The sequence below is a fragment of the Sylvia atricapilla genome, chromosome 23, assembly GCF_009819655.1.
Source record: "Sylvia atricapilla isolate bSylAtr1 chromosome 23, bSylAtr1.pri, whole genome shotgun sequence".
NCBI classification, from domain to species: domain Eukaryota; kingdom Metazoa; phylum Chordata; class Aves; order Passeriformes; family Sylviidae; genus Sylvia; species Sylvia atricapilla.
This window is the reverse complement of record NC_089162.1, coordinates 5,251,996-5,271,636: the sequence shown is the minus strand read 5'-3', so window position 1 is coordinate 5,271,636 and position 19,641 is coordinate 5,251,996. Positions and strand designations below refer to the sequence as shown.

Below are 19,641 nucleotides of genomic sequence, written 5' to 3'. Positions count from 1 at the left end.
GGACAGGGCTGGGTGCCCAACCACACAGTGGGGCAGAGAATGGGTCTGGCTGTGGGGTCTGACCCACAATGGGGCAGATGATGGGTCTGGCTGTGGGGTCTGATCCAGAATGGGACAGATGATGGGTCTGGCTGTGGGGTCTGACCCACAGTGGGGCAGATGATGGGTCTGGCTGTGAGGTCTGACCCACAGTGGGGCAGAGGATGGGTCTGCCTGGGGACACTGAGGTCCTGGGGTCCTGCCTGGGCTGCCAAGGGGACACCGAGGGGTCCTGGCCACACTCATCCAGCACTCCCCAAGGCCACAGGTGCCCACAGGAGCGGGCAGAGGGAACATCCCTGCCCTGTGCTCCCTGGCAGCCGGCTTTTCCGACTCCCTGCTGCCAAGGAAGGGAGGAGAAGGCAGGATGGGGACACAGCACCACTCCCTGGGTTTGCCTGCAGGGATCTCTCCCTCCCAGCGTTGTCTGCAGGGCTCCCCCAGGACGGCTCAATAGCATCATCTGTGAGAAAGACTAATGAGAGATCAGCCCCGGACAGACCCGGCTTTGGGGGAGCCCCTCTTACAGGGGATCCCTCTGGAGATCCTTGGAGAAGGTTCCTTGTGGAGAGGGGAGGGGACAGCCAAGGAGTGCCTGGGATAAGGCAGCAAGCAGGGCACAGTCCTCGTGTCACCTCCGCACGGCCCTGGGGACACACTGGAGCCCCAGAGCCCAGGGGAACGGTGGGGCTGGGCTGGCCAAAGAGGAATTTCTTCTCGCAGCACTTTCCCATGCAAGAGGACTTGCCTTTCCCAGGGCTGTCTGGCCAGGCTCCAGGAGGAGACAGATATCCCAGCTCCCATCGTGGGGAACCCTCCAGAAACACGGCGAGCAGCCCTGGAGCTCCTGCTCCTGCCCTGAGCTGCAGGGTGAGCGAAGGCAGGGACGGCCGTGATTGCTGGGGACACAGGGCTGGGCTCCCTGCAGCTCCTAACTATGTTAGGCACAGTGGTAGTAGTGATATAATATGCTTTAAGTGTCTGTTTGGCCGAGATAACATCCAGGGAACATGGAAAGAAGTCTCTGCTGTTGATACACCAACTATCAGCATCTCCCATCTGAAGAAAGCATGGACCAAGGACCAATCTGGAGGTGATGATGAGGACACAGCCCAGAAACACGCAGCTCTAAAAAGGTGGACCCAAGGAGGGGCCATGCAAAACAGTCCCTGGAATATGGAAACTAGTTTATGGAAAAATATGAATATTCATCAGACTGCTACAATAGAAAGAGTATTTAAAGAAAGCCTGTGAAATAGCAATTTGTGGACTTGGCTAAATGCCAAGTCACCCAGCCGGCCGTACTTTGCTTTTTTTTCCCTTATCTCCTAATTGTCTTATCTTTTATTAAAACCTATTTCTTAAAATCTACCAAAAAAAATTGAATCTCATTTTTCACACCCTCCAAAGCCCCCGGTCTCCTCCAGCCAAATCACTGTCCCAACCTGAACTGCTACCAGGTGTTCCCAGCCCCCTGCAGCCCTCCTCATCCCTGTGCCTCTCTCCTGCAGGTCTGACCGCCCTGGAGCTGGACATCCTACCGGAATGAGAGCGGGCAGAGCTCCCCTCCATCCCGCGGAGCACGGAGAAGCCCTGCTATGGAGCCACGACCTCTGAACGCTGCAGCCGCTGCACCCCCGGCCCGGCGGCGGGGAGCCCCCCACGGCAGGCACCGGGAGCAGGGAGGGTGGGGCAGGTGCACAGCCGGAGGCAGGGAACGAGTGGAGCACACCCAGCCCTTGGCTCTCTTTTCGCTTCTCCTGTTTGGGAAAGCGATGAGAAATCCAAACATTACCATAAATGCTGAAAGCATCCTGACTCCGTCACTCCCTGGGGATCCAGGCGCCCGCTGCCTCGGAGCCACAGGGACAGGGCTGGCCAGACAGCGGGACAGAGCCCAGGCAGGGACAGACACGATGTGCCACCTCGTCCCCTGGCCAGCTCAGGGAGACATCTGCATCACGGTGACCCCAGATCCCTGTGGGGCTCCTGCCTGGCTGCCCGGGGTGTGGTGCCTCCCTCCTTGGCCCCACTGGCCGGAGCCTCCTGGGCTGCACACGGCTTTCCTGTGGGTCATCATCCACTGCATCACCCTCTCCTTCCTTAAAAAGCCTTGGGCTTCAAGGCTGCATTTTCCTGAACTTGTCATCTCCTTCAGGGCAGCTGGGCTGGACCGTCCCCTGGGGCAGGGCAGAGCAAAGGGCCGAGGCTCTGACAGCCCCACGCCCTGGCTGGGATCCAGCAGGGAGAGCAGGACCTTGGTCTGAGCCACAGCCACGGCTTTATGTTCAAACATCCTGCAGGAAACTGCTTGGCAGGGTGACCCTGGGCTGACTCTGTCCCAAACAGGCCCAGGGGATCCTGCTGGCAAGTGCACACCTTCCCTGTGCCAGGGCTGAGGCACAAACTCAGCACCTGCAGGGACACTGCGGGTGCTGGGTGTCCCCTGTGCTGTTTGGGACCAGCCTGAAGGGGTGATGTCAAGCCCTGTCCATCCTGTGCACTCTGCCTGCCCTGTCCTGCCTCCTGAACCCCATCCCTCCATCTCTTGTACAAAATCCCTCTGCAGCTCTGCTGGAGTCCCTTTAGGTACCAGAAGGGGCTCCAAGGTCTCCTCCTCCTTCTCTTCTCCAAGCTGGACAGCCCCAGCTCTCCCAGCCTGGCTCCAGAGCAGAGCTGCTGCATCCCCTGAGCATCCCTGTGCCCTCCTCTGGGAGTTCTGGGACAAAGAGCAATGGCTTCACACTAACAGGGGGCAGAGCAAGATGGGATATCGGGAAGAAATTCCTCCCTGTGAGGGTGGGGAGGCCCTGGCACAGGCTGCCCAGCGGAGCTGTGGCTGCCCCATCCCTTGAAGTGTCCAAGGCCAGCTTGGGCTGGGTTTGGATCAGTCTGGGATATTGGAAGATGTCCCTATGCCACGAGCTTTTCCTCTTACTGTAGCGGTCGGGCAGACCTACTACCACAAAGAGATAGGGAATTACCTCGATTGTGTTCATTTCCGCTGTTAAAAAACTGCAAAAACCGATGTCGCGCGTGGTGCAAAGAACGGTCCGGGCTAACGGGAGCTACCGGCCCTTTAAATGAGCGGCAATGGGCGTGGCCAAGCCCGCCCCTCTGCTGGAAGCCACGCCCCCGCCGCATCCTGCGAACCGACCAATGGGGAGCGAACCCCGGCGGAGCCCCCGCCGCTGATTGGCCGAGCACCGCACGGCGGCGGGGGCCAAGATGGCTGCGCCCGTGTCGGAGGGGCCCCGCGGCTGATCTGCCGTACGGGCCCCGCGGGGACCATGGACGTGCTGTTCGCGCTGCTCCGCGGGCTGCGCCTGCTGCTCGACCTGCTGCTGCTGGTGCTCGACCTCAACTTCTTCCTGGTGTCCTCGCTGGTGTCCGCGCTGCTGTGGCTGCTGGCCGCGGCCTCCAGCCTGCCCGCGGCCGCGGCCGCCGCGGCGGTGGCGTGCTGGGATGCGCTGGTGCTGCTGCGCGGGTGCTGCGGGGCCATGGAGGGCATGCGGGCGGCCGGGCACCTGGTGTCGCACCTGGTGTCACACGTGGCGCTGCGGGCCCGGGAGCTGGCGCAGCGAGGGCTGGGAGCCGTGCTGGGCTGCGGGCAGGCGCTGTGCCGGCAGCTGTGCGAGGCGCTGGCCATCGGCACCAGCCTGCTGATGTACCTGGTCAACAGCCTGGTCAACGTGTGTCTCATCGGCGCGCAGAACCTCTTCACGCTGCTCGGCGCCCTCTGGGACTCGCTGGCCGGGCCCGTCATTCGGGTCACCGACCTGCTGGCCGCCTTCCTGGCGCACGTGTCCAGCGGTGCCATCGCCGTGTCCATCCTGCTGTGGTCGCCCTGCCAGATGGCCTTCGAGCTGCTCTGCTCCGCCACCGACCTCTTCATCAGCGTCTTCTTCGTGAACATCTACGGCCTGGGCTTGCTGCTGCTCATCGTGGTGGTCGGTGCCTTCGTGTTCAACCCCGGGCTGCTGTGGACGCTGACGGGATACCTGCTGGGCTATTTCCACGCGCTGCCCTCCGTCCGCCGCCTGCAGCGGGACGTGTGGCGCCTCTACCAGGTGGCCGCGCTGACCCTGGGCGTGGCCATGACCTCCCAGCCCTGGCGCAGGCTGGTGGACTGGATCCTGCAGGTGACCGACTGGAGCCTGCAGGTGACCAACTGGAGCCGGGGAGGCAGGATGGTGAACCAGGGCAGTGAGCAGCGCCGGGCCGTGGCTGCCCCCAGAGCCCCGGCCGCCGGCAGGGTGACCCTGGGCCAGCAGCCGGCCGAGCAGGAGGGACAGCTGGATGCAGAGCAGGGGCCACAGCCACGGCCTGCCCTGAGCCGTGCTGGGACAGGACAGCGTCACCAGACCCCCAGGGAGGAGCCGGGCACATCCTGGTGGAAAGCTCCCAGGAAGCAGCAGCTGAACGCCGGGAATGCTGAGGGAAGCCCCGACAACGACCCCTGGGTGCTGCTGAAAGAGCAAGAGGAGCGTAAGAAGTGTGTCATCTGCCAGGACCAGACCAAGACAGTGCTGCTGCTGCCCTGCAGGCACCTGTGCCTGTGCCAGGAGTGCACCGAGGTGCTCCTGCAGCAGGACATCTACCAGCGCAACTGCCCCCTGTGCCGCCAGGTGATCCTGCAGACCCTCAACGTGTACCTGTGAGCCCACGGGGGGCTTGGGCTCTTTGTTTTCCCAGGAGGTCAAGGGCACCCCTGTCTGCACTTCCCAGGGCTGCCAGGAGCAGCTTCCAAAGAACCGTGGATGGTGCTGGAAGGGCAGAACGCTGTGGGGTGTCTGCTGGTCACATTTGCTGCCTAACTAGGATGTAGCTCTTGCTAGCAAGCACAATACTGATCTCTGCAGCAGGCTGGAAGAGTTACCTGTGGTTTTTTGTTGACAACTTTTGCTGTTTCAGGGCCTGTTGCCTCAAGCCTGCAGCAGCCTGAGATCCAAAGCAGAGCGCAGAAAAGTGCTCTGGTCTCTCCTAGCCAAAGCTGATGGGAAGGTTAAAGGCTGTGCCAATCACAGGGGCTGGTGCAAGGCAAGGGAATTGTTTTTTCCCCCGAGGAAAATTGCAGGCAGGCTGCATCCAGGCCTGTTTCCTCCTCCCACCACCAAAGTGGAGGAGCTCCATGGGAAAAGGGAAGAGTGCCCTGTTTGCAAGGCCCGGGGAGAGCAAGGAGCACACTTGAGTTTTTTTAGTGTTTGCTGAACTTGGCTCTCAGCTGGAGAACAGGCTCTCTGGGGTACTTCACCACCTCAGTGGCTTTGCTTTTTGAGGGATCTCTCTTGCCAGGGCAGCGTGGGGCTGTGATGAACCCGGGCTCCCTGCAGAGCTCAGTGTTGCTGCTGCTTCCACGCATCACCTATGCAAGGCCAGTGAGCACACGTCAGGTTACCTGCACAGCCAGGCTTGGGGGAGCCACTCCTTCTGCAGGGCTGCTGCTGCTGCTGCTGCTTGGGGAACTCGAGGAGTGGCCCCCTCAGCCAGTGCTTCCACCCTGGCAGCAGCAGCAGCCCAGATTTGAGCCAAGGCTGGAGAATCCTCTCCAAAAAAACCCACACATTTGCAGGCTAAGAGTGCCATGGAACAGGGAGGGTCGCTCCAGAACTTGCTGGCTCCTTCCCAGAATGGGCTGGCTTGAGGGAAGGACTCTTTGGGAGGAAAGGGAGCACCCCAGAGCTCCTGGGAGCTCACAGACATTCCAGCTCCAGGCACAGTTTCTGCACATCCCTGCTGCAGTTGTGTGCGTGGAGCAGCACCAGGACCACGGATATCTTGGATCAGGGCAGGGCTGTACTGTTGTTTTGTCTCCTTGTCTGTCACCAGTGTAGCTACTGTCATTCAGAAGTGTCCCCTGAAGTCCAGTGAGGGCATCCCATGCTGGCTGGGGGAGGCCTGGGATGGCTCATCCCAGCTTGGGCAACCAGCACCATTCCAAGAAAATGCTGGGCTGCAAGAGGGCCTTGCACCAAACAGCTTTTCCTTTCCCAGCTGCTTGCCTGAGGTCAGCCACACGCCACAGCCAATTTTGGCTGGAGCTAGACCAGAGAGAGTCTTGACTCTGGACTGCAAGCCAAGAGCCTGAGGGCAGCTGGCATGGATTCCCTTCTATTTTCCTTCTTGATTAGCAATTTAAGCCAAAACAGAGGCAGCAGAGAGGCCAGGCTGTGCTGGGAGATGCCTCTGAGCTGTAAAGCTGAGCTCCAGCAAGGGACTATCTCCTTGTTGAGTGGCTTTGCTGGGAAAGGCACTGCCAGGGCTGGCTGCTCCCACATTTCCTGGGAGCTGGAAGGATTCCCTGGGCCAAGCCAAGCTCCTGAGCACTGATGGGTGTCAGAAGGGCTCTAAGCTGCTTCTACTTCATTTCAAAGAGATGCAAAATTCCCCATTGCTCAACCTCTTGTCCCTGTGCCTCCCCACACACGTCCCTTGTTCATGTTGGCTCTCTGCAGCCAGCAGCACTTGGGAGCAGCCAGACCCTGCCCAGAGCAGTGAGTGAGAGCCCAGGCACCTGCACAGGAGTCAGGGAGCTGCACCTGGAGTCACCCAGGAGTGGGATTGTGGCCCTGCTTCTGGCCACAGGCAGCAGCATTCCCATGGGACCAGCTCGTGTGTCAGGGAATGCAACATTCCCTACATGAGTTACAGGGTGGGAGGGAAGGGACACCTCCCCAAAACTGCAGTTTGTTCCCTTAACCCCTTTTTTTTTTTTTTAATTATTGTTGTTATTATAGCAGTCACGCTTCTTTGTTTAGGGCCTGTTTGCTGTTTATAAGAGAAGGCTTTGCCTTAAGTTTAACTCTTTGCACTATGGACTAGGTACTGAGCAGATTAAAATCTCCTTTACCAAAAGCTGGGCGCTGCCTCCTTCTTGGGAAGGTTTTTTTGGTTTTTTTTTTTTGGAGGGGAAATTTGTGTTTGGATCTCCTTTATCCAGCCCTGGACTCCAGGGAAAGCTCATCCCACCTGACAAAGGGTCAGCCTGCAGGTTTAGGGGTGTTTTCCTCCAGAAAAGCAGTGCTGTGGGATACCCTGGGGCCAGGCTGCTGCACTGAAAACCCAGCAGCCAGGAGATGAATTGACACCCAAACCCACCCTGGGTGGGCTTTTCAGATGAATTTACACCCAAACCCACCCCGGGTGGGCTTTTCAGATGAATTTACACCCAAACCCACCCTGGATGAGTTTTTGAGATGATTTTACACCCAAACCCACCCTGGGTGGGCTTTTCAGATGATTTTACACCCAAACCCATTCTGGGTGGGCTTTTCAGAGCTGGCAGCCCCCAGCTCTTGCTCTGCCAACTCACAGTGAGGGGAGGTGGTTGTGGATATCCCACACCAGGGGACAGGGAGGAGAGGCTGGGGTTTCCCAGCGTGTCCCAGGCTGACAAGAACGTGTTCATTCCTGTCCCTGCACCTCTCTGGTGCCTCAGTGTCCTGTGGCAGACTGTCCCTGCGATGGAGGCAGCACAGGGCTGGGCCTTGCAGGAAGGCTGTGGCAGGCTCAGGGTTACTGTGAGCAGATGCATTTGCTGCACAAGGAGCCGTTCCCTGGCTCGGATCTCAGCTCCTGGCAGGTTGCTTTGTGCTTTTAAGCGCTCTCTGCTTCCCCAGCATCCTCATAAATTGTTTGGAAGAATGGCTCAGGACCCTGATGGGCAGAGACTCCAGCAGTCCTGGTTTGCCCTGCCCTGGCAGGACCATGCCAGCAGAGTGGCTCATTTTAATCCGGGTGGAAAGCAAGAGAGGGGAGGTGGGAGCTGCTGGGAGGCCAGAAAGAGGCAGATACCAGCTCAGGCACCGGGGGGAGGGCAGTGCTGGCAGATGGGTCATAAACGGGGAAACTGAGGCACTTCTCTTGCTCCCAGGCTGTCACCCGAGGCTGGCTGGGCAGGCTGCAGAGGGGACAGGAGGGTGGGCTCAGCAGGGGAGTGTCGCCATGCCCTGCACAGGCAGGATGCTCCCAGCCCAGCAGTGGATGGGAAGGGTTTCAGGCACCTCAGGCCACCGTGGCCGAGCTTTCCCAGAGAGGACAGGATGTGCAGGACACAGCCCTCGCTCCCCCGGGAGCCGTCCTGCACACTCTTGGCTCAATCTCTGCTCGAGCAGCCAGCAATGGCAGGAGGAAGGTGCAACCACCTCACCACCTCCCTGCTAAGGGACAAGGTCCGTGAGCCCTGCCTGCCCTGGCACTTTGGTTTTTGGGGCAGGGCTGCGCAGCACACACACGCTCACAAACCGCCCCAGGGCAGATTTGAAGTCCTCGGGGTATTCCCTGCTCCAGAACGTGCTTGGGAAGCTCCCACATGAGCCAAGCGGGCTGTTCCCGGCTCATCAAAGCGCCGAGACCCTTCCCCAAGGAGGGAGGAACGTGCTGCTGCCGGCCGGGCGCAGTTTAGGAGCTCTGCGGTGGTCGGCTCTGGCAGCGTGTTGAAAGCAGGAGCCCCCAGGCGCTGGGGAAATCCCTTTGTCAGCCCAGCTGCAGCTCCCCCGCCCTAACGAAGGGCTGGTCACAGCCCGGGGACAAGGGACACGGTCCGGCCGGCAGCGGGGAGCGCAGATGTGGCCCAGCAGGAGCGGGGAATGATCCCCGGCCCGCAGGGAGGGAGCAGGTGAGCATCAGCCGCACAACCGCGGGGAGCCTTTGGGCTGCCGCCGGCACCAGCCTGGGCTCTCATTAGTGCCCAACACAGGGAGCCTCAGCAGCGATCCCGGGCCAGCCTCGGGGACACGGAGGGGCTGAGCCTGGCGGGGACACTGAGGTCACCCAGCCTAGAGCAGCTTGCGGGGTTCTGAGGACAGCGGGGTTCCGAATATCTCGGTGTGGGGTGACACTCCTGCCTCTCTGAGCAGGGTTTGGTCAGCACAGAGCTGCCACCTCTCACCCTTGAGTTTGGAGGAACTGATCCTTCATCCTCTTGGACGTGGGGTTCTTGTCCTCCAGGACACTCCAGGATTCTCCCAAGGACATCCTGAAGGAGCCAGTGTCTGCTCTCCTCAAATCCAGGCTCTCGGTCCTGTTCTTGCCCGCCCCGCCCCCGTGTGAGCAGGACGGTCCCCTCCCCTGCCATTCCCAGGTGAAAGGTCTCCTTACCGGGTCAGCGGTCCTGAAGGTGGCTGGGAGTGTCTCCTGCACCTCGATAACGATGAGGCCTCTGAACGGGCCATAACCAAACGCTTGGGTGGAGCAGGAGCCATCCTGCTGCTGCCAGCAGTCACCAGGCCACCCTTGAGCACTGGGGACATTTCCACGCTCTGACACCACGAGCACTGTGCAGCCGTAGGGGCTCAGAAACGATCCAGTTGATCTCTTTGATCTCTGCTGCCTGCCGACCTCCTCAGGTCACCTTGGAGTGCCAAAGACACCAGTGCTGCTCTGAAAAGCGGCGCCGACGTTTATTTTTGTTTCTAAAAACCCCACGAAGCCACCACAAAAACCTCAAAAGAAACAACAGAACTGCCCAGCTGCTGCTGCCTCTGTCAGCTGTACTGCAGCACCTGGGGGCTCAGCCTGCCTCTTATATAGGCTTCTCTCTTGCCCTGGCTGAGGGCTGCTGGCCCCTCCCTAACCTGGGCTCAGCTGGAACGGGGGCTCCAAGCTCTCCTAAAAGCAGCTGGAGCTTGCTAGGAACTTGTCAAACGCTCCTGTGCCTCTCCTTCCCTTTTCCTTTTCCTTGCCTTGCCCTCATCCTCATCCTCCCTGGGCAGCAGCAGACACCCTCGTGTTCTCACAGGGGTCCCCCTGATCCCAAAGCGTCCACACAACCAAGAGCATCCCGAAGGAAGCAGGGCCCACAAACTGCTGTGCCAAGCACCGTGGCTGCCAGCGCTGACCGTGCTCCCCACATCGTGACAGGCACTCGGGAATGCTCCCAGCCCCCAGGCACCTCGTCCAGAAAATTCCCTCTCCTCCTCCCAGAATAGCCATCGATCCGTTCTGCGGCGCTGTGTGCCCCCTGAGCAGCTCTGCTTACAGAAAAAGCCGGCTCCAACCCAAACAGAGGCTTCTGCTGCAACCCGACCCCGGCGCTGGCTGAGGGGCCGGGGGGTGGCTCCAGCAGAGCCCCTCTGTCCCCCGAAGGGGCACGAGGTGTCACCCCTGCTCCCAGCACCCCGCAGGTCCCCACGGGTGGCACAGGCAGGCTGCAGTGATGTGCCCAGGGTCCTGGAGCGGGGGTTCCCCTTGGGGGTGGCACTGGCGCTGAACAGGGGCACACGGGTGTCCCCACTGCTGCCAGCCTGGGCAGGTTCGGTCACCCCCATGGGCACAGCTGTAGTCCTGGGGTCCAGCGGGCACAGATAGGGGGCACGGGGCAGGGCAGGGGGGACTGTCCGGCTGTGTGCGGGGTTCCTGGGCTGGGGAGCGCTGCAAGGTCCCGCTGGCACTGCCAGGAGAAGGGCCGGTCCCAGCTGGCACCCTGCAGCCGGGCGGGGCAGCGTCCCAAGCCCATTAAGAGGTCCGGCCGCTGGCCAAGAGCCCCTTCCCCGGCTGCTCCCCTCAGGGACCTATTTTGGGCAAGGAATGAGGAAACTTTTCATTCCCCTGCTAAAAATAGCGACCTTTCCCAGCGGCGGGTCAGCGCTCTCTCACTGGGGCGGGCTCGGGGGGCTCCGCAAGCCCCTTCAGGGCCACCCCCGGAGCCGTGGCTCTGCTCTCCCCGGACAATCCGCTCCCCTCGGGGTGACCCTGCCGGCATCGGGACCCTCCCATCCGGCGGGGTTCGCTCCTCGGGGGGATCCCGGGGCTGCTCCCGCCGCTCCCGAGCCTTGGGGAGGTACCGCGGGCTGGCGCAGCGCTGCGCTCACGGCTCAAAGACGCCGATGCCACCATCTAGTGGCTCTCGCTGGCCTTGCGGGGACATCCCGACACGGAACCCTCGGGCAGGGCTGCAGAGCCCCTTCCCCATGGCGGGTCCGGGCACGGGCAGAGGGGCGCACAGGCAGGCGGCACACGCGGAGCTCAGCAGCCCTTTATTGAGGGGAGGGATGGCACAGGAGCCTCGGGACGGGCTCCTGGCCCCTCAGCCCGCCTTGCCCTGCCCTGGGTGCCCGATAAAACCGCGAGCTCCGGCACAGCGCTGCTCCAGGGGTTCTCCCAGCCATGGCACGGGGAAGGTTTCTGTGCCCTGAGCAGGGCAGGGTCCCGCTGGCGCGGCTCCCAGCACGCTGCTGGCCGGGGAGAGGCTCCCGGCCGGCCCCACCGCAGCCCAGGGCGGGCTCAGGCGAACACGGCCGAGTTTTGCCAGTAGGAGTAGACGAGGAAACCGGTGAAGGTGCTGTCCGTCTTGACGCTGGCGTAGAAGCCGATGTAGTCCCCCACTCCCACCTGCACCCACACCTCGTCCTCGGGCTCCAGGCGGACCAGGGCGCCCCCGGACAGCGAGGTGGGCTTGGGCCAGTTGCCGTAGTACTGGAAGAAGGAGGCGATGGAGTGGCCGTTCTTCATGATGTCGAACTGCAGGCTGGCGCGGTACACGGTGGCGTGCACGGCGAAGTAATAGAGCCCCGGCACCTCGCAGGTGAACTTGCCCGTGGCCGGGTCGTAGTGGCCCTGCTCGTTGATGAGCACCACGTCGAAGAGGATGGGCTGGTCGGCCAGCGGAGGGCTGCGGGACTCGGAGAGCTTGGCGCTGAAGGCGGAGCGAGGAGCCACGGCGCACTCGCCCTGAGCCCCTTTCTCGCCGTGCAGCCCGTCCACGCCGGGGCTGCCCACCTCCCCGCGGGGACCGGGCACTCCTGGGGAGGCAGGAGGGGACAGGGTCACCTCTAAGCCACCAACACGGCTTCCTCCACCCCTCCTGCCCAGTCCCAATCCCACCAGGGGTTCTCTGCCACGGGCCTGGGGCAGCAGCACAAGTGGGGAGGGCTGGCTGTGTAATTAAAAAAAAAAACCTCACAGGCTGGGGGAAAGCCTGGCCCAGGAGCCAGTGGTCCCTCCTAAAGCAGGGCTGGAAGAGAGGGGTGGCATCGGAGATGGGGACAAAGGCAGCTTTACCGGGGGCAGCGAGCTGCTGCCTTTTACAGGAGCGCAGGGGCACCACAGGCAAGGCCAAAGGGGTGGCGGTGGCACGGGAGGGACGCTTCTGCAGGATTCATTCTCCCTTCGGCAATTTGTGCCAACATGAAGGACTCACCCCCTGGCATGAGGGTGTTCCCCACGGGCAGGGAACCGCAAATCCCCGTCCCCAGCTGGGATCTCTCCTTCCTTACCAGGAGGGCCCATGTCACCCTTCTCCCCTGGCATGCCCGTGGCTCCATCGCGGCCGTCTCGTCCGTCTCTGCCCGGCAAACCCTGGCCCCCATGCAGGCCCGGCGTTCCTGGGATGCCTGGCTGCCCTGAGCACAGCCCAGGGATCTTGTTGTCTTCGATCTGCAAGGACCTGCTGATGAGCCCCAGGAGGAAGAGGAGGAAGAGCTGCTTCATCTTGTCCTGGAGGGGCTGGAAGGGGGCAGAGAAGGATCACAGCTCTGGGGAGCACAGTGAAGAGGGTAGGGAGGAGTGCGTGGGGTCAGCAGGGGACATTCACCCCCTTCTTTTCCCTTTACCTTTTGGGCTGCTCCCCTCAGCCAGGCCCCGGTGCTGCCTGCACCTGCCACAGCATCCCCACGGCCCGTGTGCCACCACATCACCCTGCAGCCGTGGGACAGCTCAGGATGCCTGTGGGGTGTGGGTTTCGGGGCTGTGGCAGTGCCTCTGTGTGTGTGTGTGTGGCCGGGGGCTCTTTGGGGTGGGCTCTGCCCCCATCGTGCCCAACTATGAGAGAGCGGGCGAGGGGATTTAGAGCTGTCAGCTGAGCTCTGAGCGTGCCTGGCCTGGGGTTGTCACCTCTGGGGTCTGCGTGGAGGGGCGGCACTCGGGGAACGCGGGGCCGTGCCGTGGCCCTGCCCTTGGCAGCATCCCGGCTGCCGGCGGCTCCGCTCCAGCCCCGGCCGGCTCCCCGGGGCTGCAGCATCCCCGGCCGTGCCGGACCACCCCCCTGCCCGGGCTGCCCCCGGCCCTTCCCGACAGCAGCGCAAGCCGGGCTCAGCCCCAGGGCCAGCGCTGTCCCCCTGCCGGTGGCCTTGACCCAGAAAAGCCGCTCTCTCTCCCCCCTCCACGACGGCAACAAAGAGGAAAAGGAGGAGAAAAGCGTCTCTCCTCCGCGCAGGCGGCGGGGGCAGGGAGCCAGGGAGTCCCGGCTGCCCCCGGCCGGGTGTCCCCACTCACCGCCGCTCCTGTCCCGGGACGTCGCCGCTCGCTGCTGGGGAAGGGCCGCCGCTCTTCCTGGCCACTTGGCTCTGACGAAGGCCCGAAGAGAGGCAGCCTCTCCACCCCCCTCCTCCCCGCGTCTCTCCTCCCAAACTCCAAAGGAAATCAAGGGCCTTGGGAGCCAAAAGCTACAAGACAAGGGGAAAAAGAAAAATAATCCCATGATGTCGGAAGTGCTGTGAGCAGGGGGAAGGGAGAGCGCTGCAAAGAGCCGGCAGAGGGAGAGGAGGCACAGGCTGTGAACCTCCTCAGCTGGACACGGCTGGGCACACGGGCAGCGGGATGGAGGCGAGGAAAACAGGGAAAACAGGCAGCAGAAGGGAAGAAAACAAAATAAAGGCTGAGGGGGAGGAAATACAGCAAGGCACAGAGAGATGGAGTAGCAGGAAAGAAGAGGGAGCTGTCGGGGTGTGGACGGCAGAACGCACAGAGCCTGGCAGTGCCAGCCCTGGGAGCATCCAGGGGAAGCCGCGGGATCTGTCTGGGCAGCCCCAGGACATCGGGCTGAGTGTGCAGGGCAGGTGGCAGCGCAGGCGGCGCCGGGCTGTGCCCGGGCCAGGAGGCAGGGCTGGCCCCGGGGACCGCGCAACACGCCGAGAAGCTTTCGAGGCGCTCCCGGCTCGCCTTCGACTCCTTCCAGCGCCGAGTGCGTCCAAGGGACACGGTCACACGCTGGCCAGCGGGGCGGGCCTGTGCCGGGGGGATGTCCCCGTGCCGGGCAGCGGCGGGGAGGGACACGCAGGGGTGGGCTCAAAGCCCCTGAGCTGGGTGGGAGAGGCGGTGCCCTGCTGGGGACAGGGACAGAGCGGTGCTGGCATCAGTGGGTCCTGATCCCAGTGACCCCAGCCAGGCTGGGAACTTCCCCACACGCTCAGGGCAGTGGGAAACACGATGGCACTGCTGGCTGTCTCCTCCCCGTGCCAGAGTGGAGCTGGTGACATTGGCAAATGTTCCTTCCAGACCCGGATACCCATGGCCAGGCTGGGCGGTGGCAGAGAGCCGCCTTGTCTCCTCTCCCCCAAGGTGTGAAGGGACTGTTGTTTTTGGCCAGCTGGACGCTGGTTTGTGGCCATGGGAGTTGCCAGGCCTGTGGTTACCAGGGTGGCCTTCAGCCAGCACAGCCGGCTCAGCCAGCAGGGCCACTGCTCGTGGTGGGGCAGGATCCCTTCTCTGCACCGTGGGGACACCAAGTGAACACCCGCTGAGACCCATCCATGTCGCTGGGACCCTGCAAGCCCCCAGCCCAGTGAGGGCTCACTGTCCTCAGTGACAGCCAGCTGCTCACTGTCCCCTGTGCCCCTCCATCCCTGCTCAGACCCCCCACCCCATCCCTGCCTTCCCTCCCTCACCATTCCTCAGTTTCCCCGAGGATCTGGCAGCGCCCACAGACAGCCCCCAAGTGAGTCACCTGCTCCACTGCGTTTGTCAGCTGCTCACGCTGTTTATTCTGCTGCCTTTGGGGCTGTGGGACACGGGCAGCCCTGGGCTCTTGTGCCTGGCTCACCTCTGCCAGCCTTGCTCCGTTTGGGGAGCGTTAGCCCTTCCCCTCGTGCCCCTCCAGCACGAGCCTGTCCCTGTGTCACCAGCTCTCCAGGGAAAAGGAGCTGCGGGCAAGCCCGTGGCACCCAGGCTCCGAGCCAGGCACTGGGCAGAGGGGCTGACCCCAAGGCAGTGAGGGGCCACCCCAACAGCTGGGTATTTACAGCAGGAAGAGCACGGCAGGGACATTTAGGGTGGGCAGGGTGGCTCCTCTCCTCCCGCCGGCTCAGGGCTGGAAACACTCTACGGGGTCGTTGGAGTCGGGCAGGATGTTGCAGTTGATGGGCCAGAGGATGCCGAGGAGGCCGAGGGATTGCTGGCAGCGCAGCTCCGCCGCCAGGCACACGGCTCGGCAGGGCTGCAGCACTCCGCCCTCCGGGGTGCACTTGGGCACGAAGAGGCTGCAGATGAGCAGGCGGAGGTGCTGGTAACACGCCAGCTCCATCAGCGTCTGCGGGACAGCGGCACAGCGGCGTGAGGCGGGCGGAGAGCGGCCCCGCGGGCAGCCCCCGGACCGGGCCAGCTCACCTGGTAGTCCTGCAGCACCTCGGCGGCTCCCTGCTGGTCCGGGATGGCCAGCCAGATGTTGGGGAAGGAGGTGGCGTTGTAGCCCAGCCCCAGGCACATCTCCACTTCCACGGGCTCGCAGACTGAGCCTGCCACGGGGAGGAGAAGGGGTTCACTTGTGCCAGCTGGGCTCAGGAGGGGCTGGGCGCTGGGCGGGGTGACACTCACCGAAGGCCGGGTAGGACACCCCGGTGCAGTTGAGCTCGTCGGTGCCATCGGGGCAGTCGTGCCAGCCGTCACACACAGACTCCAGCGCCCGGCACTCGCCGTTCCCGCAGGAAAACTCGGCGGGGCTGCAGGTCTCTGGCAGGGGACAGGGCAGGGCATGGCCGGGAATCAGCAGGTCCCCGTGCCGACCACCCCTGTCCGCTCCTCTTGGTCACTGGCCGGGGGGTCTGGCAGATCCAGCTTAGGGACATCCCAAATTCCCTGGGTTATTTTGGGGAAGCCCTCAAGCCCCATGCCTCCATGCCCGTGAGTCCTTGCAGGTCACATCCCCATGGCTATAAGGTTATAGAATAAAAAGGGGCCCCGAGGGTTTCTTGCTCCAGACAGGGTCAGCTGTGGAACAAGCGCTGTTTTCCCCAGGTTTTTATCCCGCCTGGCCTTGAGGCTGCCTAAGGATGGAGGCGACACAACCCACCCTGAGCAGGCTGTGCCCCCGCCGGGCTACCTACTCTCTGTGGCATTGCGGGCTTGATAGGTGGCAAAGAACCCGTCATCTGCAACTCCCTCGTCGGCCACGAAGAGGACGGTCATGACATGCCGCGAGGAGGTCAGGGTGGGTGGCAGCTGGTGGCCACAGAACCTACCGAGATCGTGGGACCGGAGTTTGGGTCAGGGGGCTGACCAGGACCTCCCCAAACCCCGCCTTGTGGTGGCTCTCCCCACCAGCCCGCGCCGTGCCTCAGTTTCCCCAGGTGAGCCGTGGCCCCTGTGGTGCCAGGGTGGCCCGGGGGTGTCGCGTACCTGCCCATGAGGCTGGCGGTGCCCGTGCCCGCGCTGTCGTGCACCTCCACGAAGTCGAAGCTGCAATCCTCGTGCGACTCCAGGCTGAAGTTGTGGAAGTGCAGGTCGATGACGTGGCCCAGCGGCACGGAGATCTGCCAGAGGCACAACTGCGGGGCAGGGATGGGGAGGGGGCAGCCGGCGACACCCGTGAAGCCGGGCAGGGGCATCCTCCAACTCTCCCCGGGACGGGGGCTGCCTTCCTCCCTGCCCGCCCTCATCCTCACCGCGCTCCGGCGGGAGCCCTTCTCTCACCTGCTGGTGTGGGTATGGCTGCGGGTGGTTCGGGGTGGACAAGTGCCCCTCCAAGGCGGTCAGCGGCCCCCCACATTCTGGAGGGACAGACACACACAGATTTACCGCTGCCCCTCTCCTTCCCTCCATCTTCTCACCCACCCCCGGGTGCAGCGGGGGCTGGGGGCTGCAGGTGAGGCTCTGTCCCGCCCACCTTTGTGTTTCAGGCTGCAGTTGGCCTCGTCGCTCTTGTCCGCGCAGTCGTGGAAGCCGTCGCACACGAAGCCCAGCTGGAGGCACAGCCCCCGGTCACACAAGTGCTCGTCCCAGGCGCAGCTCTCTGCACGCAGCCACAGACACTCGGGCTGGTGGGGGGCTTCCAGCGGGGACCCTGCCCTCCCCGCTGGCTGTCCCCACCGCCCGCCAGCCCTGCGGGACCCTGGGGACTCACTCTCGGCGGGGATCACGGCGCGGTAGCGGGCGCTGAAGCCCTGGGCGCCCACGCTGCTGTCGGACACGAAGGTGACCCGCAGGCGGTTGGAATCCGTGTTGAAGGTCGGGGGGGGCACGTTGCCGCAAAACCTGGGGGCACGGCAAGGGCTGGCACCGCCGGCTGCCCCCGCCCCGCTGCGCTGCAGCGCTCCCCAGGTGCGAGGAGCCCTACCTGGCCGGGCTGCCCCGAGCTGGGGCAGGGGCTGTGCCGCCCGTGCCTTGCTCCTCGTAGAGCTCCACGCGGTCGAAGAGGCAGGAGGCCGTGCCCTCCACGCTGAACGTCTCCATCCTCAGCTGGATGGCCAGGCCGGATCCCACCTCGATGCGCCAGATGCAGAGGGCGTTGGGGGGGTACGCGCCGGGGAAGTTGGGGGAGCTGAAGGAGCCCTCGGCGCCCCGCAGGGTCCCTCCGCAGGCTGAACGAGGCAAAACAGCGTGGGCATGAGCCGGAGCAGGGCAGCCCCATCCCAAAACACCGCCCCGCTCGGGACTTACCCGGTGCTGCGGTGCGGGCCGTGGGCGGCCAGCTCTCGGTTGGGGTGGCGGCAGTTTTGGGGGCCGGGGGGTCCCTTCGGATGGGTGCTGTGGTGGTGGTGGCGGTGCCACGGGCGGGCAGGGCCGTGGCTGTGGCGCCGGGTGAATGCGGGGATGTCAGCTCTGTGCCCAGGGAAGAGCAGGGAGCGCTCAGGCCCGGCGGGGAGGGGTGGCTGCGGGGCGGGGAAGGGGCGCAGGAAGCCCACCCAGCCCTGATCCCACCCGGCTTTCAGGGGACAGTGACACTGCCGCATCCCATGGACATGGAAACCCCCGCTGCTCCTGTGGGCTCGCCCTCTCCCCACAGCGGCCAGACCCCTGGGTGCCCCTCTCCCACCCTGAGCCGGTTCTGTGTCCCCCGCCCCACTCACAGCCACTCCCAGCTCGGAACTCACGGTGGATGACGATGCCGAGCAGGAGGGCGATGAGGAAGAGCAGGATGATGCTCATCAGAGCCACGCAGAGCCAGGTGAACTTGCAGTCGGCGCGGTACCTCCAGCCCACCTGCGCCCAGAGCTGCTGGCCTGGAGGCGAGGACAGCGGGCAGTGCTGCTGAGCCTGTCCCCACCTCCCTGCCCCGCTGGCTCAGCGTCCCCCCGGCTTGTCCCCGCGGCGCCGATGTGTCCCCGAGCAGCCCCCGAGCCCAGCAGCCCCTCCTGCAGCCCCAGGGGGTGTGTACAAACCCCCAGGCGGTACCGAGGCCGTCCCGGCGCGGTGCGGGGCCGGTCCCATCCTTGTCCGGCGGGTGCTCCACGCCCGGTGCCGCCCGCGGCTCCTCGCCCTCAAAAACCGGGTTGCAGAACTCGGTCTGTGGGACAGCGAGCGCGGGTGGCACCCTAGGGACCCGCGGGTGGCACCCTGAGGACCATCAGCAGCACCCACAGCCCCAGCCCTACCTTGCTGCCGTCCAGCGCCTCGGGGCAGAGAGTGATTTCGGTGAAGTCTTTCATGGCAGCGGGCGGTTCCCGGCGCAGCCTGGCTAAAATCCCCCGCAGCGCCCTGTGCCCCCCAGCCCCACGGCCAGCTCCTCCCCAGCTGCCCCCATGGGCCCCGGGCCGCCGTGGGGACCCCTGCTCCGCGCTCCGGGCCGGGGCTGGTGGCAGTGCCAGCTCTAGAGGTGGCAGCTCAGCCCCGGAGGCCAGCCGAGGGCCATGCCCGCCGTGCCGGGAGTGCGGGGAGCCCCGGCAGGCTGCAGCCCCAGTCCCCTGGGCAGGCCCCTTCCCCCTCGCCCCGTTAATCCAGCTCAGCTGAGGATGCCGAGGTCAGGCTCTGGCACGGAGAACCAGCGTCTTAAAGGGGAATGAGTGTTCGCACCCGTCCCGCTGCGAGCCCGGCCCCAAGGGACACTGCTGGAGGGGTCCCCACTCGGGGTCTCGGTTTTCCAGCTGCCTCCAGGCTCCTCATGGCCAGGGCGGCACTGGAGGGGCTGTGCTGGGCCCCCCGGGCTGAGCGTGTCCCTCCTGCCCTCGCTGGCTGCCGGGGCCCTGCCACCGGCATTCCCGCTGCCCCTTAATGCCCGTCTCCGTCCCTAAGCAGGGGAGAAAGGGACCATTGTTCAGGGGTTTGGAGGGAAGAGTGGGGAGCTCCGTGGGGCTGGAAAGGCTCCTGCTGCCTACAAGCACTGCCACCTGCACCCACATCTCCTGGGGCTCCCTGGCTCCGGGTGACCCCCAGTCCATGGGTGGTCCTGGGGCTCCACCGGCGGCAGCTCCCCACCCTCTGCCGCAGCACCCAGAGACAAAACACACGCACCCCAAACGCCCTGTTCAAGCTCAGATTTATTCCTGCGCGAGTCTCCCTTGTATGAGACACTTCCCACCCGCCTTGCTTACACAGTAAACAAGCCACCTGCCGAGCAGCATCGCTGCCCCAGGCCGGCTCCTGCCGCGGGCAGCCCCTTTTCCCCATCCTGCCCCCCCTGAGCCCCGCTGGGATGCCCCAGGCTGGGCAGGGTGCCGGTGCCGGCGCTCAACC

At 64.0% G+C, this 19,641-nt stretch overlaps 3 protein-coding genes across 3 annotated transcripts; 1 reads left to right on the top strand and 2 right to left on the bottom strand.

The window, feature by feature from the left end:
• Window positions 1-3,259: 3,259 nt before the first annotated feature.
• On the top strand, window positions 3,260-6,894 carry RNF26 (ring finger protein 26). The gene has a single exon (XM_066334643.1). It carries the CDS (start codon window positions 3,330-3,332, stop codon window positions 4,698-4,700), a length of 1,371 nt encoding a protein of 456 aa, XP_066190740.1. The 5' UTR covers window positions 3,260-3,329; the 3' UTR covers window positions 4,701-6,894.
• Window positions 6,895-11,245: 4,351 nt separating this feature from the next.
• Window positions 11,246-12,479, bottom strand: C1QTNF5 (C1q and TNF related 5). The gene is made up of 2 exons (XM_066334943.1): window positions 12,255-12,479; window positions 11,246-11,780 (listed from the first exon to the last, which is right to left on the bottom strand). The coding sequence occupies exons 1-2, from the start codon at window positions 12,466-12,468 to the stop codon at window positions 11,263-11,265; spliced, it is 732 nt and encodes a 243-aa protein (XP_066191040.1). The 5' UTR covers window positions 12,469-12,479; the 3' UTR covers window positions 11,246-11,262.
• Window positions 12,480-15,043: 2,564 nt separating this feature from the next.
• MFRP (membrane frizzled-related protein) lies at window positions 15,044-18,671 on the bottom strand. The gene is made up of 13 exons (XM_066334993.1): window positions 18,564-18,671; window positions 18,364-18,475; window positions 18,063-18,191; window positions 17,629-17,790; window positions 17,306-17,549; window positions 17,093-17,223; window positions 16,856-16,981; window positions 16,663-16,739; window positions 16,369-16,517; window positions 16,077-16,207; window positions 15,568-15,702; window positions 15,361-15,488; window positions 15,044-15,283 (listed from the first exon to the last, which is right to left on the bottom strand). The coding sequence occupies exons 1-13, from the start codon at window positions 18,615-18,617 to the stop codon at window positions 15,059-15,061; spliced, it is 1,803 nt and encodes a 600-aa protein (XP_066191090.1). The 5' UTR covers window positions 18,618-18,671; the 3' UTR covers window positions 15,044-15,058.
• Between the last annotated feature and the right edge of the window lie 970 nt (window positions 18,672-19,641).